The sequence below is a fragment of the Lutjanus erythropterus genome, chromosome 4 (assembly GCF_056507025.1).
Source record: "Lutjanus erythropterus isolate fLutEry1 chromosome 4, fLutEry1.hap2, whole genome shotgun sequence".
NCBI lineage: Eukaryota > Metazoa > Chordata > Actinopteri > Lutjaniformes > Lutjanidae > Lutjanus > Lutjanus erythropterus.
The window spans coordinates 19,744,612-19,763,098 of record NC_139320.1 but is presented as its reverse complement, the minus strand read 5'-3'; the positions used below and the strand labels follow the sequence as shown (position 1 = coordinate 19,763,098).

The window sequence follows — 18,487 nt, the reverse complement described above, 5'->3', positions numbered from 1 at the left end:
TAGCACTGGAGTCCTCGAGAGAAAATGCTGTGAATCTGTTTTCATTCAGGGATATTTATATTTTCTATGAAAAACATGTTTATAGATGTAATACAAATTCAAGCATTTGAACTGCTGGTTTTCACAAGGATACAGAGCAAAACACCACCTCCCATTACTGCTTGTTGTGATTTGGCCAGCAGAGTAACCATTTTGGGGAATCTTGTCAGCTTGGGTGCTATCTAATATACCTCTGTTTAATCAAGCATATTGCTGGCTTGCACTAAGATACACTGTAATGAGGTATTTCATACACTAGTTTTGCATTAGAAACTCAGGGGTCAACTAAGTTTACTGTAGTCTCAGACATGCAGTTGTTTTTTGAGCTAAGGTCAAGGACAAGAGACAATTCCAGGTTGGCAGATGTCCAAGCACACTCACTGGGACAAAACGAATCCATGTTCAGAGTTTTGACTACAGCACTCCTTTGTAAATCCACACACTTTAATGCTTGACTGTATTATTAGTTGTTATGAGCCAAATAGACAAATATGACCCCCCCCCCCCCACACACGTCATTTCATTTTCTAAAATTAGTTTTGTGTTGTATTCTAGTGAATAGATGTAAATATGTGATTGAGGTTGACAAATGTCTGAAAGGTTTGGCGATCTGTCAGTAGCAAAATGTTTATTTAAATTTGAGCTTTTTTTTATTTTCCTTTTTTTACATTTAACTGCATTGTCTTGCCATATGTCACAAATTGGTACCTTTTTGCCAAGTACAAGTAACCAAAAGTACTTATTGCAAAATACTGTGATTTCTCATATTGGGAAGACGTTTTATTGTTCTGTGTTACCTACTTTCAGTATTAAATTCTTTTTTTCAGAGTTGACTTAAACATTTTGCCAGTCACGTTGTTTAGTTTTGTTTATGGGGAGGTTTCTAAATCCTGTCGCTTTATGACATTTTGCTTAATGTTTTTCGTACTACACCTTTAATAACAGATTTCACAGGAAAACTATTAACGCAATGTGGTTGTGGAGTTCAATGAATGAGTTATTCCTCCTATTAATAAAGACATCATTTCAAGGAATATTTTGTGTTTAATTCATTGATATAAGAATTATTAATCTGCTCATTCTGTAACGTGGCAAATCATTCTGTTATTGTGCAGTCGATCTTTAAGTGACTTGTCTGATTTGTCTCTCTGTGCTCGGCTCCTGCAGACATAGTAGTGTGGACTAACCGCTATTCCAAAAGATTTTCTGTCTTCCTTAATTCATTATTTGCAGGTATACAGGGACAATAGTAAATAAAATGAGAGACATTAATTATTAGTGAGTGAAAGGAACTCAATCTGTACACAGAGGTACTTGGAGACATCATAATTCAAGTTCAGCTTGTGCAGTTTGGACCAAGATTTTACATTTCTGCTTCCAAGGAATTGATCTGAAGAGTCAAATGAGTTGTTAAGCATTTTGGGGAAATGTGCTTACAGGGAGGAAGTGTAATTCTCATCACAATCATCAATTAAAATACACTTCTGTTTTCTTTTACAGATGAGTTTTATTGGGACATCACATCCTATTTACACATCAACTGAAAGGACAAATATGTCCTGTCCTCAGATTCTGTAAGAACTGGAAATACAAAGAGCAGGGAAATAAATAAAAATAAATGAAGAATGAAGAACCCTGCTTTTTAAAAAATTAATTAATATGGACTAAAATACTTTCCATACTGGGGAGAACCTTAGTGAAAATTCTCCTTTCCTGTTTCTTGTACTCAGATTTGCCCTGTGCTCAGCTCATCTATGTTTTAAAGAAAAATAAATATTGAAGATGGTTGAAAGAAGTGGCTGGAGGACCTTAGTCACATCTTTAGTTAGCAAATGTTAACAAATACTGACTAATGACTGATGTAGAGATAGGTAGTTAGCTAGCGTCTTGCTAACATTAGCTATCGGATGTAACAGGTAGCTAACAACTGATGTAGAACAGGTTAGATTAGCGTTAAATAGCAGCTAGTAAATGGAAAAGGTTGACAGAGGTTACAAAAGAGGCAAGAGTTAAAGATCAATTAAGCATTAAATGACATTTTTAAATTTACTTAAGCATTTATTATATAATAATACACATTAAATGACATTTATTCAAATAATTTAATTATATAATAATGTATTTATATATTAAGTTTTAAACCTCGAAACCCACCACACAAAAACTACTGGACCAAAACACAATGAGTAAAGAAAACACAGACTCCTGTATTAGAAGATTTTTTTAATGTTTACTTCTTAGGCACAGTAATACCCAAAGAAAGAAAATGAACACAAAAGGCAATCCATTTCTTGATCCTGTGCTGCCTCTTGTGATACCTGTAGCGTCCCTTCAGTTAGCTCAGAGCTTTATTTTCACATTTAGCACCCACTTCATTTACCTTACAGCATTCAGCTTTACACCAGCAACCAACACTTAGATGCACTGTGTATGTAACACTAAAATACCACAGACTTATCTGCAATTCAGAGGCTGAGTAGTGAGGGAAATGACTTCCATTGTGACCAGACAACTGTTATTGTAATTATTCAACACTTTAATCAATGTCACATTATTCAAATGTAATTCTTAGTTGGCTGGAGCATCTCACACATCAGTTAACCTTTTATGTACAGTAACACACTCAACATAGCACTGCACACAGGGTAAAAAAAAAAAAAAGTACCCAGCCTGAATACACACAATACACCATACACATCTTTAAAAAATAGAAGAAAATAATCCAACAAATTCACATTAACCATAAAAAGACAGCACAATGTTCATCTCCAAACCATTTTCACCAGTTCCTCTTGTTGCACTGGGAGCACAGCTCACACATCAGGTAAAAATTATCATTACAGTTCTATGCACTGGTCAAAAGTAGGGCACACACACATGCGTGCGCGCGCGCGCGTGTGTGTGTGTGTGTGTTTGTGTGGCTGTGTGATGGGGTTGGGGCATTCAGCCTCGATCAAAATAATTATCTTACGTACACCATGTGAATATTTCACTTGGAGGAGAAGGCAGGACTTCTGTAAACAGCTTGTTTGTGTTTTTTTGTTTTTCTCTTTAAATATAAATATTAATATTTGTACTATTAAGAACAACAGCACAGTGGAGTGCTGACAGAAGGCAGGAGCATATTGAGCCGTTAGCGTTTATAGTCTCATGCTGCAATAAAAAGAAATTCATCTGCTCAGAGAAGAATATCATATACAGTGGTTAAAAACAAGGAACTGCTTTGGAAAATTAGCTTAAATCAAAGACTCTGGAAAGGCGTCTTTAAAAAGAAGCAGGCATTGGTAACTCAGAGGGGCCTCTTAGACATTTAGATGCAAGAAAAGAGGCCATAGATTTGGCGCATTCCATTATTTAAAAAGTGCATGTAGTCCCGTGTGATATACAGTATGTCTGACAAGCGAAAAAAAAACCCAAACTATTTACAGAATGTACATAAAGCAACTGGGTGGCTGTTTTCTCCGTCAGATACAGCAGTCTGTCAGTTCATCAGTAGGACAGAGGAGAACAGATGTCACAAGAACAATGGGGGTGTCGTCGTCTCCGTCTTGCTACAGTAGGTCCACACAGGCTGAGTCCCAATCACTGGCTAATGCCCTGATTGGTGTAGTAGTTGTAGCCATTGTCTGCATACAGCTCCTCAGCACTGCCAACTCCATTCCCCACCTCTGGAGGGCGCCAAAAGAGAAAAAAAAGAGTCAGTATGTATAGTGGCATTGCTACAGAAGCCCTGAAAGGCAAAGGAGGAACTAATTCTGGTGATCTATTTTCTAAGCCAGATCAAAATGATTTTCTCTCCTGTGATTATGACTAAAGAACAAGCGAACTATTGCTTTAATGAATGTTCGATTAATCTGTTATTAAGGAATTTAATTGATCTACTATCAAAAAACGATCTATGTGCGCTGCATGTTTTGTGATATTCAGTTATATGTATTTAATATATAGGCCTTTCTGTTTCATACGTTTCATAGGCTATGTAATGCTGTCAGGGAATATGCAATATGATATGGAAATAAAGCTTTGATTGAGTGGGGGGAAATCACATCGGTACTATTTTGCATAAGCAAAATATTTTTTTTAAATAACAATTACCGTAATGTTCGCACCTGAATATATATATGAGCGCACCTGAATATAAGCCGAACCAACTAAATTTAAAGAAGTGTCTGATTTCCAGCGGCATCTAGTGTTCAAACCTTAGATTGCAACTAAGAGGATTTACCCCGACATCGCCCCTCTTTCACCAAGAGTACGGTGGCCGACAGCGGACAAAATGGCGAGCGAAAGCTATCTCACAACAAACTACAACTATGTGTGTAGGATGAATTACCTGTCCAGCAGAAAACAGGCAACCTCGGCGTCACTGTGAAAACGTTTGTCCTCCATCAGCGATTTCCATTGTGTAAACGCTATGCCGATGTTGATTCGTGTTTTTGCCGTTTCCTGTCATGCTTGCGTTTACTTTCTTCGCGTCTCCGCTTCTTGGATGACGGGGATTCACTGTCCGCTGCTTTCTGTTCTGGTACAGTGTATGTATGATCCTCCATTTGTCAAAACTGTGCCAGCAATCACCCGCGTCTATCCTCCCCATCTACTTCCGTGTTTACGATGCAGCGTCTACGTAAGGTCGCCATGGGCTTCCCAAGACTCACTGTTAGTGCAGTTTGTCCGCTCTGCGCTGCCGTAGACGACGCAGGATGATGATCTCTGTAAGTCGACCCGACAGTATGTAACTATAAATGGCTATTTCTAAAGTAACGGGAACATATAGATTATGAGTTTATGTTGATTGATAATAATAAATAACATACTTATATATAATATCTCATTTATGTACATAAATTCCTGTAATTATTACACACTGGTCCTTTAAAAAGAAAAAAATGGTACATATATAGGCTGCACTTGTCTATAAGCCGCAGGTGTCCGCGTCGTAACATGAGATATTTACACACAAAGATGGTACACAGAAAGACTTTTTTGTAAGTTTTAATTAAATAAAAGCTTTTTTCCAAACAGTGCTTGTAACACGGCAGTAACACGGCTGGTTAAAAAATGCCAAGCTTACATGCAGCAGCTCTGTTTCCTTCTTCGACAGCCAGATCGATTGCCTTTAACTTAAAAGCTGCAGCAAATGCATTTCTTCGTGTGTTTTCCATGATGAGGGTGTGTGCATGATGCGCAAAATGACTGTTCAAAACACAATCAAACTAGCGTCTTCCTCGGCGCATTATCTCTTCCACCTGTCTGTCTCGCTCTTGCGCTTCCTGCTAGAGCGCCTCCTGGAGGCCGTTAGCCCGTAAAAATCTCTAGATTAGCCGCATCATTGTTTAGGCCGCAGGGTTCAAAGCGTGTGAAAAAAGTAGCGGCTTATAGTCCAGAAATTACGATAATCAAATAATTGATCAGTAATGTTACCAATGATTGATTAAGCAGACAATTACAATTTGCAACCCCAACTCAAACTGATTATCACAATAGTTGTAATTTTATTATTCTTTTCTTCGGTCAGAAACACAGGAGAAAAAACGATTCAGATCAGACTTAGAAAATGGATCACCAGTAGAGTAACTTGCCTCTCAGGGCTTCCATACATTGCCATGGTCACTTTCACAAGAGGACACCTGGCTTTGAGCAAAAAGATGACAAACAAGTCACTGGCTGAAAAATTAAAAAATTAATCTGAAAACAATGAAGAACCTCAAACAGCTGGCACTGCTGTGACTTACCTTTGACCCCCAGCACTAGAGGCTGTCTAGACAGAGTGGGGCGTCTATAAGCTCCCCTACACATGGCGTTGTGTCCAGTGGGAGAATTATGGGGGAGGTTTGGTGCATGAAGGGATGGATGGATGGATGAAGGGGGAGAAGGGCAGAGTAGGCAGAGAAGTGACGGGTAACAAGGGATGCAATGGATGCATGGAATAAAGGGGGAAATCACACTGGTGGTAGCATGGAGAGGAGGTGGTGCACATCACACAGGCAGGCCGCTACTGGGGTTGACCTTCAACAGGGAAGAGAGGAAGAGTAGGAGCGAGAACATTCACAGACAGACAGATGCATGCTGGGATGGAGTGACATGCTAGCTGGGCACCTGAAACTCAAAACAGCCAATTCTTCATATTTAGCTAAATATGTAATAAAACTATGATTCTTTTTGTAAATCAGCAAATCTAAGGTAAAAATGAAAAGATAGAATTTTGTTTTGGATTTCAGGATCCCAAACAGCCAATGAGAACACACTACAAAACATCAAAGAGTGACAAACAAACACATGTCTCTCTGGTCTCGGTGTGAGGGTCTTACCAGAGAAGATGAGTTTCTCCTTCATCACGTTGAGGTCTCTGCTGGACCTCCTGACCGCGGCACTCAGCATGATCTGTTCAGGGTTGTAGCTGCGCATACCGCTCATCCGATACCTGCAGGGGTCACATGAGGGGTCAGAGATCTCCTCGAGACAAGGACAAAGTCACTAAATACTGCTGCCTCTGCTCTCAATACGCAGGTCACGGTCACGATATTAGTCCATAGAAGGATAAGATTAAATCTTTAAAAGGAACTATGGAATTTTTCTGTTTTATGAGAAAAACAACCTGACACGTTTGAGTATTTCCTCAAGCAAACAGATTCCTATTCTAGTTAAGGTTTGTTTGATCTTTTGATTTGGTTTAAAGTGCACCTTCCTCTATACCTTTATGTCATTTTATTTATTCGCTGATTTGTCAGGGACAATGCAAGACAGTTTACAATAACATGATACACATGTGTTGCACATAGGATTTCTAACCAGGGCTAATTTGGAAAATATAATTACATAAGATTTTGCTCTATTCTGTGAAACATGAATGCCTTGTTCATCTAATCATCATTTGTTGGTTGTACAGAGGATGATTCCCTAGATTTAACCTTTTGTATCAGTCAAGTCAGAGAAATTTGTTTCTGTTGAAAACAGTGTCCTTGCTTTAATGAAAACAGCCTTGATTTCAATTAGCCTAACTGCAGAGTATTAGTCACAACGATTTGTGACTAATGCTCAGAAACAGAAATGCAAACAAGCAAGCTTTTAGCTCATCAGCATCAATAAAAGCCAATGCTGAAGCTCTTCCCCTGATGAATGCATATCTGTAGTTCGTTTTAGACGTTAAGTCGTTTGGCTTAATAAGATGGGTAATAAATTTTAAATCTCATTGGCGGCTTAAATGCTGAGGATATTTTGTGCTGTGTGGGTGGAAAACATTTATTTTATTTAGCCCAAAGGGATATAGACGTGAGCTCTTCCCTCCAGAAGAAAGTGGCAGCAGTGCAGTACAACGATTCAGGTGAGACAGAGAGAAGTCAAAGAGAGAGAGAGAATAAAAGAGAAGGGCAGTGGAAGTAAGGTGGATAGAAAAATCTAATGGAGAGTGAAGTCTTAATAGAGAGAAGGGAAAAAGAACAAAGAAAGAAAAGAAGGATGAATAAAGATAGTGAAAGACAGAGAGACAGTGAAAGGAGAGAAGACTTTGGGTCAGGAAGAGGTGACCCAGTTACCTGATCATGTGATAGCTGAGAGAAGATGCCAGAATGCAGCAGAGGAGGAGAAGAGCATGCACATCAGGCAGAGGAGAGAGGACGAGGAAGAGGCGGAAGGACAAAAAAAGGACAAAAGAAGGCAGGAGACAAGAGAGGTCAGTTTAGAAGCCAGCAGAAGCTACTGAAGAGCTCGACTAAGCAGAAGAAAAACCCGCACCAGACCGTAAAAAAACCCCACAAAGATCAGTGCCCTCCATCCGAGAGAGGACAGAAGGACGGGCCATCTGTCTCTGGAGTCGTCACAGAAACAAACAAACTCTCCAACAATGGAGAAGAAACAGTGAAGGAGTGTGAAGGGGTTACACATTTTAGCTAGGAGAAGGCATACAAAGTACATCTTCACTGTCACCGATGCAGATGGAGAGAACAGCAAAAATACATCATAGCAGCTAATAATACCACATAACACATTAACATGTTCTGAAATAAATACAGCTATTATTATTAGCAAAATCATTTTAAAAAGCAATTTAAACACAAAGGAACACCAGTTATTTTAATGATGTGTTACAGAGAGATATCTACTGGGTAAAAGTCTGTAGGGATGGGTATCGAGAATCGGTAACGCTTCCTGATCAGTACCATAACATCGAAAACTGGAACAAACAACACTGCTATCGATATTTATGGAATGTTACATCAACAACAAAAACAGCTGAAACAGCTTGAAACACATGAAAAACACAGCTCATATAATAAATTTCCTTTTAGAAATTCAGCATTTTATATTTTAGAAAACAGAACATGAATAATATTCTGGAAAGACAAATATTTTTCTATACTTTCTTTTCTTTTTTCCCAGACTTATCCAGACCTGGAAATAATTCAATTCAAATGCCATACTTTTCCATACTGTGTGGGAACCCTGTTAAAACTGTGATACACTGAGTCAGAGATGTAAATGAAGAGTGTGTTAATCAGCAGTAATTAGTGATATGAACTGTTTACTTTTGTCTTCATACATCAGCAGAAAATGGGGAAACATTAACTCTCGTGCAAGAGCTCATTACAATGATTGGACTGCAGTTTTATCAACATTTGAGTGTACTTACTTCTGGAAAATGAATATTCCTATGACTACGGCAAAGGAGATGAGGTCTGCAGACACCCACATCAGGCAGTATTCATCTGGTCTCTGGAAACACACACATCAATAGTCATTCAGTTTATAGCAGGGTCCACCACTGGGTGGAGCTACATGACAACAATAAAATGTCTGCTCAGTACTTCTGCAAATAAACACATTTTGAGCTTTGAGTTTCATTACCAGGTCACCAAAAAACGAGTGCTTTGGATTGGTGGCTAGAAGATGGTTGATTGGTTGGTGTCCCAGGTTGTGAAGTACAGGTGTCTTTCTGAATGAGACTGAACAATTAACTATCGTACCAACCTGTGATTGGGCAAAGTGTCCTATCATGGACTAGATTTTCTAAAGTCTGAAAAGAGAGCCAGGAGGACAAAGAAAAGTCTGTCTCTCAGACTACTTGAATTACATTTTGCTTAAAGTAAAGTATGCTTATAGAGTTATAGAACTTGCCCAGTGACACCAAAAATAAACTGCCACCCCCTCTGTAATGTCATTTAAATTGGGAACTTTAGCAATTATTTTAGTGCATTCTTGTGACAATGTATTTAACAAGCAAAGCACTTAAACACAATCCTTGATAGTGTCATGTACAAAAACATCACAAGAGGAAAACCTGCAAAACAAAGTGGATGTCCTGAGAATAAATATTCACTTCCACCAGCCTTAACAACATCCAATGGCAGATGTCACTTGACTTTTTACAGTTCAAACTAACGGACAGCTCTGCAGATGTCCTGCAGCCTGAACTCTGCCTCAACCTCAGCAGGGGGCTGGGGGTCATGTCCACATGTTGTCGTGCAGAGTTCGCGTATGGCGGTGGAGACGGGGAGGGCCAAGCTAGCACGCTGTAAAGACGAGGCGGGTGAGGCGATACCAGAGAGGCACAGTGTGGGCGTTAGCCATGATGAGAGGTTTGAGGAGAAGACTTAACTAGAAAGCCATGAGTCATACACTACAGGATACATCACAGCAACGGTGCCTGCCTTACTGCTGTGCTGGGACCTCAGATGATTGTTGAAAAATAAGAGGAAAGCATGTTCAGTGAAGGAAATAAACAGACTGGATGAGCTCAGTCGACAGCGACGCTCCCTTGATGATATCACCTGTTAAAATCTAGTCAAGTGGAGAGAGTAGAGACAGGCTGTCATCTTATACCATCTACACTGTTGCAGCTTATAGCCAGTTTATGAAGCCTTTTACATTTATTTTTAAAAACCTGTTACCAAGCAGCTCTCTTCAAGGCTGGTGGGTACACAGAGAGACTGGCTGAACAGAAAAGGGAAGAAAAGTTGCATTGCAAAGTGATACCTGGGAATTTCTATACAGAAAAGCATGTCTTTACCATCAAGGTCAACTTAGTCAATAGAAATTCTGATGTCAAGTATTCAATGACATCCTTTAACTTCATGACTAAATTATGACGGCAATGTAAATGAAAAGAATATTGCCGACAAAAATTCCAAGAAATATCTCTGCTCATCATGTCCTGACGAGTAGTGGGCTCTGTTTGAATGGACAACCTCAGTCAGATTAAAGTAAGTCAACTAGTAACTCAAGACAGCTTCAAAAGTGCGTGCCTCATCTTCACCAGTGGCCTGTCCGGGGTGGAAGAAAACAAAGAGGAGAGACAACCTGTTTGTAGACACTTCTTTTATATTCATAATGAAATCAAGACTAAGTGTAATGTTCCCAATGAAGATGGAGCACCTTGTGGATTACATATGTGCAGAAAAAACCCAATTTTAAAATGCTATCATCATGCAGCATCTGGCTGACAAGGTAAGTATCAGTTATGCAAGTTTGATTTGATAACATGCATCTATGTTAATTCCCTTATAGGACTTATGTAATGTTAGTTAAAAAAAAGAAGAACTATTATTGTCAAATTTATGGAGCCGAGTTTACAGTAAAACATCTACTCCTCCTAAAAAATGATTTATGAATTGTTACGACTCATGAAAAGACACTTACTCATTCAGTAAACATTTACATAATTCAGTGCAAGTTTTAGCTCCATGTAGAGTGAATAAACCTTATTTACCAGATAATGCTTGTCTGCTTTAAAGTCACAGTTTACACTACAGCTGCAACAACTGATCAATTAATCACTTATTAATTGATTAATAATCCACAGATCTGCAGTTACTTGCAGGTCTAGTAAATACACTTTTATAATACCTGATTTTGGAGTTTAACTGAATAAAACATGATGCCAAATTTAGCAGTGTTATCGGGTGATTAACATTATCTGTGTCAGATAATAATAAATAATGACTAATCAATAATTTTGCATTCAGTTTCGTGATATTTAAGAATGCGTTAGTAACACTCTAGCCTAGCCTTAGATAATGAAACACAGTTCAAAGTATGTTTACTTCTCTTTGGAATACAGCTATGAGAAATATCCTTCAGAAAAATCCATCAAAGTGTCATGAAATAGAAAACTATGAATAAAACTTTGACTAAAATTTTAACTAAAACAAAACATAAAAAATTAACACCACTTACCATGAGCCAGATGGGGTAAGGCACCTTATTGAGGATATGTGGGGCTTCTGAAGAGACTGAAGACACCCCACTGCACCAAAGCACCGAGTACAACCAGGGCTCGTTGATGGTGTAAAGCGTGAGGTTGATGTTGCTCTGGGAGAAGTTTCTGAAAGCGATCACACACATTCAGGAATGGCTTTGAATCCATGTGCATTAAGGTACAAGCCTGATAACATATCAGGGTTGTGTGTGTGTGTTCCTACCTGATTTCCCATGTGCTTGCCTGATTGTATCTGAGCAGCAGCCTGTTGATGCCGTTCTGATGGAGAGTTTGAGGACTCTGTTTGTCCACCGAGGTCTGGATCAAACCGGGTGCCACGTGTCTCACCTGATCTCTGTCTTCATCTGGAGTCCACATCACCTACACAGAGTTAACACTGTTACACTTGTCTCAATTAAACTCAAGTATCAGCATCTGAATGCATGTGACAGGAAAGACTCAGTGGCGACAGAGTGAGTTTATATGGCTATTATTAGATTAAATCATATGTTTAACCCATCATGTTTCAATGTTCAGAATGCAACAGAATTAACTTTGACATCAATTTTGATTTGGTTTTAGTCATCCTCTTTGGACTAAAATTACATTTAGTTTTAGTCATCTGAATTGTTACCTGAATTGTCTAGTTTCAGTTGAATAAAATTTACCAGATTTAGTTAAAGTCTAATTAATTATTTAAATATTTCTCTAGAATTTATATAACTTACTCCTGTAGGAAACATGAAACTGTCACCAACATTAAGTATACTACATTTCTGGTCCTTCCTTCCATCATATGTCTGACATCAAGCACATTTCTTTCTTGCTTTTTTTATTTTTGATACATACATTTGTTTTGATTTACAGACAGCGAGACATAATACTTAGTGTAATATCGTCAGTGTATCAAACCATCTTTTAGTTTATGAACTACGGCTCATTCACTTCTCTGATCAGTACAGGACAGCAGCGGTTTCATTTAGCTTTGCATGAATTTCATAGTGGCTCGTAAATGTCGCTTCAGTGATGGTCACTTTACAGTGTTTGCATAAGGTATTATTTTCCTTGATAAAAAATGTGAAATTATCCAAATGTCTGTTCTTCTTTTTCTCCTAAATGATGACATTTCTGTTAATAATGAGACATCCAGCAAATGCATACTAATTGACTTCCCAGGTAGATCAGTATGATTCAATTGTGCGTATCCTCACCACACAGAGATGGATCTCTGCCTAAATTACTCCTACCTAACATTTTCATCGTTTTCATTCATTGATGAAAGTGTCAAAAGATTTTGGCATAGTTTTTATCATCATATATTACTTTTTATTAAGTTTTTCCTTTCTGTCAGTGAAAAATTGTTGCTGAAGGCTATGATGAGAGTTATTAGTCAACAAAATGAGCACTACAGAACACGGAGGCAGACATCATGCTGAAAGTGTTCAGGTCCTATATACTTACCAGGCTCTGAGGGACCCCAGATTTCTGCACAGCCTGCAGTGTATCATTGATCCAGCTGAGATTGCAGGGGTGCTCTGGAGGAGGTCTTCTCAGCCTGAAAACCACTGTGGTGTTATGATAGGACGCCAGCTTTAGAAGCTGCTCCAGGCTGCACACACTCTGGTTGGCAATCAGATTCTTCTCGTGGGGGGACAGGGTGTGCACCGTCCAGAAGGGGTCATCCTGAAACACATGGACAGAATGGCATTAGGATGAAGATCACACGTGTTTTTTTACAAGGGTGTGATATCACTGTTTGTACTGCTTAAAATACAAGAACTGTATGATAAAAAACCTTCCTGCTGCATGACATTTAATTGTTTTGGAAAGCTGTAGAAAAATATATGGATTCATAATCCTTATAGTTGCTTTAAAAAGCAACCATCTACATGTTCTGTAGAGCGTTGGACAACGCCTACGGGAAATAAAAATAGTTGAATGTTTTTCCTCATTTCCTTCACATCTTTTCTTGCTTCACTGCTCCCTCTCTCCTTGTCAAAACAGATCAGATGCTGCTTATTTACATCTCCCATGATGTGCTTCACTTTACTGACTAAAAAAAACCCACTTTAGCTTTGACACTGTAATGACATTTTGATTTCACAGTCAGGAACAGTTAGAACATGTTTGGCCATACAGAAATCAGACTATGACTGCGAACTGTTAAAACTATAAAGAGAAGTAGCTTTTCTTGGAACATGATCTCCTCCTGCAATGTGCACACATGTAATGTAAATAGGCTGAAGGGGGGAGAGTGGAGGAAACAATGCAGATTCAAACAAATCCTGACATAGAAGCAGAAGCATAACAGCCGAGTGACTTTGCACAGCAATCCAATCTCATGTTCAGGCAGGCATTTAGTTAATGTAGAATATTTTTAGCTATTTCAGTAATTTTCTCTCCTTGTATTTCTCTGCCTTATATTGAATCTTTTATTCTATTTTCTTGGATTTTTTCTATTGTATCTTGTTTTTAATGCCATACTGACGTTTTCAATATTAATTCTTCTTTATGAACTTATATATTTTTTTGTATTTCTTTTTCTGTCTTGTTTTAAATGTCAAGCTGTTATTTTAATATCATGCTGTAAAGCACTTTGAGTTTTATGTAATGCATGATAGGTGCTACACAAATAAAAGTTAGATTAATGATAACAAAATGAGTTTAGCCCTTCCTTTAGAAACAAAACTACACACTAAGAGTAGGCTATACATTTAAAAATTTACAGATAAAAAGAAATGCTTGCCATAGCAGTTTTTCAGTGAGTAGAAAAATATAGAGAACAAATGTATGACTGGAAGGTGCAGTAGAAGGATTAAAGTGGAACACAGCAAAGCAGCACACTATCTACATCACTGCATCTTGCACCACCTTTATACAAATTCTCTTTATTAGTAACAGAAAATGATTAATGCATTTAGAAAATCTGCAGGTAAAGGCTGAATGAGAATACAACAGTAGAGTGGGTAGATGGTGCAATGCCATATGCAGTAAAGAATAACTGAGTACCAGAACAGGCGGCATTTCTACATGATTGTTATGATGTGTTTGTCAGTGTGGTTTCATCCTGTCAGCCCACTAGTCTCACACTTCAGGCAGGTTGAAACAAACAATTATTTTAAAGCACTAGTTGACCCACATCCACTCTAGGTGAAGGAGAGCATCTCCACAGCATCACTGGATTCCAGTATTTAGATAAAACCAGAGCACGCCATGAAGGATCAATGAGCAAGGACACACACTGTCGAGTGCTCATGACTCAATGGGCTGATGACCTTTATCACACATCACTGCTCCACGCCAGCACTGTCAAATGAAGCTGAAATGCCTTCGAAAGTCCCGATCAGCAACCAAAAAGTACCTTGAGGAACCACTGTCCCGCATTGAGCTGCTGCAGATCTGTCCAGTTGAAGTGTGAGGCGTCGTCCGTCTGTCTTTCTGGGAAAACCTTCTCTATGTCTGTGGTCCTCAGTAGTGTACGGTCATGCATCAGGAAAGGCACTCCATCCATACTAATGATCAGAGGGGGGTGCAGACTGTTAACATGCATGTAGGTAATTTATAATGTTGGGCATTTTACAGTGGTTACACAGAATCCCTGATTCTGATTGGTCAGAGGGTGTTTATTTTCAGAAAACTGAGTACTAATATGCGTCTTCATGTAGCAGTACTCATCAAAGATATTGAGTTTACTGACATACAGTAAGAAAAGAAAAGAAACCACAAAATATTCATAAAAGGAGTTTTCCTCTAAACACCCAACTACTGTAATTTTTATATTAATTCAAACTTAGTGATGGTTTACACTCAAAAAAGAGTCAAAGGATCAAAGGATCATCAAAGCTAACTTTACTCTCAAATAAGCTGGTTAGAGATTGAACACTTGGAATCATGTCTAACAAGAGCAGAAGAGACAAGAGTTTAGGCCAACTGTGAGGGGTTTTTGTGTGTGTGTGTGTGTGTGTGTGTGTGTGTGTGTGTGTGTGTGTGTGTGTGTGTGTGTGTGTGTGTGTGTGTGTGGGAGGGGGCGCTTCTCAGTATTTAAATACCAAATGACTTCCTCCTTTTTTAGTTCACATCGGCATGTTAGCCAGTAAAAACAAAGACAAAACACTAAAGACTGAAGGAAAAGCCCCTGCCTCCCTTTTCTCAATATTTGCTATTCAAATTCTTGGCAGAAAAAGAATGCCATTCATATGTGGACGTGAGAGTGTGTGTCCAAAAATATATTTATTTGGAGTAAAGAAAAACTTTAATCTTTAAAGTTAACTGGTGAAAATACTGTAATGATGAATAATGAACTGATAAATATGTTGGTAATATGGTACGTGTGTGGTGTGCTGCAGGAGTGGAATCTCACTGTCGCTCTGGCTATCATCAAGTGTAATTACTCAGCACAGTCAGGAGCTCACCTGTCAGCGGCCTGCACCAATCACACACCCATTCACCTCTCATAGGACTGTAGAGTAAGCAAACACACACACACACACACACACACACAAACACACACACACACACACACACACAGACACACACACACACACACACACACACACACACACACACACACACACACACACACACACACACACACACACAAAGTTGCTAACAAAGGAAAAGAGCCTGCAGCTAATTAAGATGCAAGTGGAATTCTCAATAACCTTAAACACGCCACCCTACAAAACACACCCTGCACCAACAAAACAACACTCTCCACCTCTACACAGTCACTCATCCTCCATCACTGCACATGCATGAGTTGACATGTACCCACACTATCCATCATTATCCATCATACACTATGGCCACTACAGAATCCACCCTCCCCACTTCCTCTTTCTTCCTCCAAGTGTGTCTCTCCCAGCTCCATCTGTCACCTCCCATTATTCCTGTGATGTCTGGCCTCCATCTACTGCCTGCTGATAGACTGATGTGCTTATATTGTTATTGAATTGTTTTTTATATTGAAGGAATATAACTTAGCTTATTTCTGTTTGAAGACAATAATTTGCCAAAGGCAGAATAAGTTGGATTTGTCAGATGCTGTTTGTAAACGCACTAGAAAGGTAAGCTGATCACTGAGTCTCATTCCCAAGACGTCAAATACCGATGTCTGGGGTTGGTAAAGTGGAAAAATAATGAGAAAATAAGAACGGCTGGGTGGGGTCTTTGGGAAAATCTTACATACTTTGCCTTTAAGACTAAATTTACTTTAATGATTCAACTTATTCCATTACAAAGTGTTAAAAAAGAAAACAAATATCACAATAGTATTGAATTGGAAGATGAGATATTGTTCCTAGTTAAGTCCTGGTAAAATGTCAAGAACATTGTGTTTTGATTGGTAATATTAGTTTACCCAAAACATCTTAATACCAGTATTAGGATAAACTACATGTTTTTGTAATGTATAAATGGAAACCAAACTGCAAGGTAAATCTTGACCAAGACTAAATAACACTTTATTTGTTTGGGTTCCTTATTCTGCTGTATTGATCTTTGTGTGTGTGTGTGTGTGTGTGTGTGTGTGTGTGTGTGTGTGTATGTGTGCACCTGATAGCCACGTCAGCCTCTAACCCAGTGACGTTCATCTGCAGAGCTCGCTGGAAGGACCACAGTGTGTTCTCTGGCGCGAGCTGGAAACACACACAGTAAAGACAAACACAATCATTACATGTGGTCCTGTAACAGTGACCTGGCTGGTGAAGTGAAGTGTAGTCCTACTGCTGCTGAGGAAAAAGATGACACAAAAAATGTCTGATGAACACAAAATGAGATGTTCTTACTAATCATCAAAGAGGTTATGTTGCACAGTCAAAAATAAACATTATGGTGCTCTATCGACTGTTTCCTTTGAACATAAAGGACTGTTGTGAAATGAAAAACCGGCAGTGTTGTGGAATACTCTTTATCTCTCCTAATCAATACCAAGTCAATAAGTTAAACATCACTTACTAGAAAAACATCCTCCTATGAGACCCTGTGAGTAAAGCTAGTGACCACCAGGATTGGAATGATGCTGTAATCAATACAGAGACCTTCTGGGAAAGTGAGTCAAGTCATGTGATTCTTTTCCCTAGTGGGAGTTTCTCACAGCCTCTGCAAAGCCACTCCTAATTTTAGATTCCACTGTGAGGATCGATTGCTTTACACAAATACCACAAAAAGCAGGGTGTGTTTTGGACAGTATGAGTAATTGTTATGAATAACCACCAATAACCAGGAATCCACCTTCCCTTTCCCTCCAAGTGTTGCATAATACTGAACCAGATATTGTGCCAAGCACATAAATCCTTCTTCAGGTGATGTTTAGAAGAAATAATATTAATCAATGCACATAAATCCACAAAGAAAAAATGTGCTTTGATGTGCAAAAATTATATCTAAATGTGGCCTTTGAATGCATATGCAGGCTCTAGCAGGTTTTTCCAACACTATAGTGGGGTCTACAATCAGATCTGTGATGTGGTGTGACTGAAAGCTGAAGAGACAGCAGTGAATCTGATCATAAACAATCTCCAATCGATGCTCTTCCACATCAGACTGCCAAGTCCTTGTCAGGCAGGAGTCCACAAAATCCAGCAGAAAATACAGCATATCCCTGCCATACATCAGGCAGCGAGAGCCACAGGCTCTCACTCTTGTTATATTTGTAGACTATTTTCAGTTGCATGACTGCAAGGTCATTAATAGACTAGAATAGCCTTGGGAAGTGCAGGAGAAGAAAAATGAATGAAAAACAAGAGGAACAAATATCTGTAAGGCCAGCACAGTATCTCCTCTGCCTTCTCCACATCATAACTAAAGCGGTCCTTGACACTCTGGAGATTTGCTCAGGTCATCAACATTGCTGAGATTAGGGATTTGAGCCTCTATGAAGCCAGTATCAAGTAGCTAAACAGTTTGTTTAAAGTGGCCGGTTTCATATTCCTACATTGTGATTGGATGATAGAGGTCAGCTGACTCACCATGGGGGCTCCCTGGTGGCCGATGACATCAGGGCGTGGTTTGAGGGTGGAAGGGTCCATGATGCAGGGGGAGGTGATGTACAGAGGCACCACATAGAGTCCCAGCAACACACTGAGATACAGCAGCACGACCACCACCTGGAACACTGGGAGAAGACAGATGATTATATAGGGGGCTCGTAAACCGAACATCATGACTGAATTCTTCTGACAATGACGGAAAAGGGTCTTAAGGCCATCCATCATTTTGACAGATTAAAACACTGAGGGAAATATGCCGCAACCAGCG

At 39.1% G+C, this 18,487-nt stretch overlaps 1 protein-coding gene across 4 annotated transcripts in view; it reads right to left on the bottom strand.

Annotated features, from left to right (window-relative positions):
* Positions 1 to 3,121: 3,121 nt before the first annotated feature.
* The window catches only part of gdpd5b (glycerophosphodiester phosphodiesterase domain containing 5b), a 56,738-nt gene continuing 41,372 nt past the window's right edge, over positions 3,122 to 18,487 (bottom strand). The window contains exons 8-17 of one of the 4 annotated variants that reach the window (XM_084717247.1): positions 18,199 to 18,344; positions 16,784 to 16,866; positions 14,592 to 14,742; positions 12,692 to 12,913; positions 11,454 to 11,611; positions 11,209 to 11,356; positions 8,666 to 8,748; positions 7,572 to 7,586; positions 6,348 to 6,460; positions 3,122 to 3,707 (exon numbers count right to left, since the gene is read on the bottom strand). In XM_084717247.1, coding sequence (XP_084573373.1) covers positions 3,622 to 3,707; positions 6,348 to 6,460; positions 7,572 to 7,586; positions 8,666 to 8,748; positions 11,209 to 11,356; positions 11,454 to 11,611; positions 12,692 to 12,913; positions 14,592 to 14,742; positions 16,784 to 16,866; positions 18,199 to 18,344 — 1,205 coding nt within the window. In that variant the 3' untranslated portion in view covers positions 3,122 to 3,621. Of the gene's footprint in view, positions 3,708 to 5,695; positions 6,046 to 6,347; positions 6,461 to 7,571; positions 7,587 to 8,665; positions 8,749 to 11,208; positions 11,357 to 11,453; positions 11,612 to 12,691; positions 12,914 to 14,591; positions 14,743 to 16,783; positions 16,867 to 18,198; positions 18,345 to 18,487 lie in introns of those variants that run through there. The other 3 variants (XM_084717249.1, XM_084717248.1, XM_084717250.1) reach the window with 3 other exon arrangements.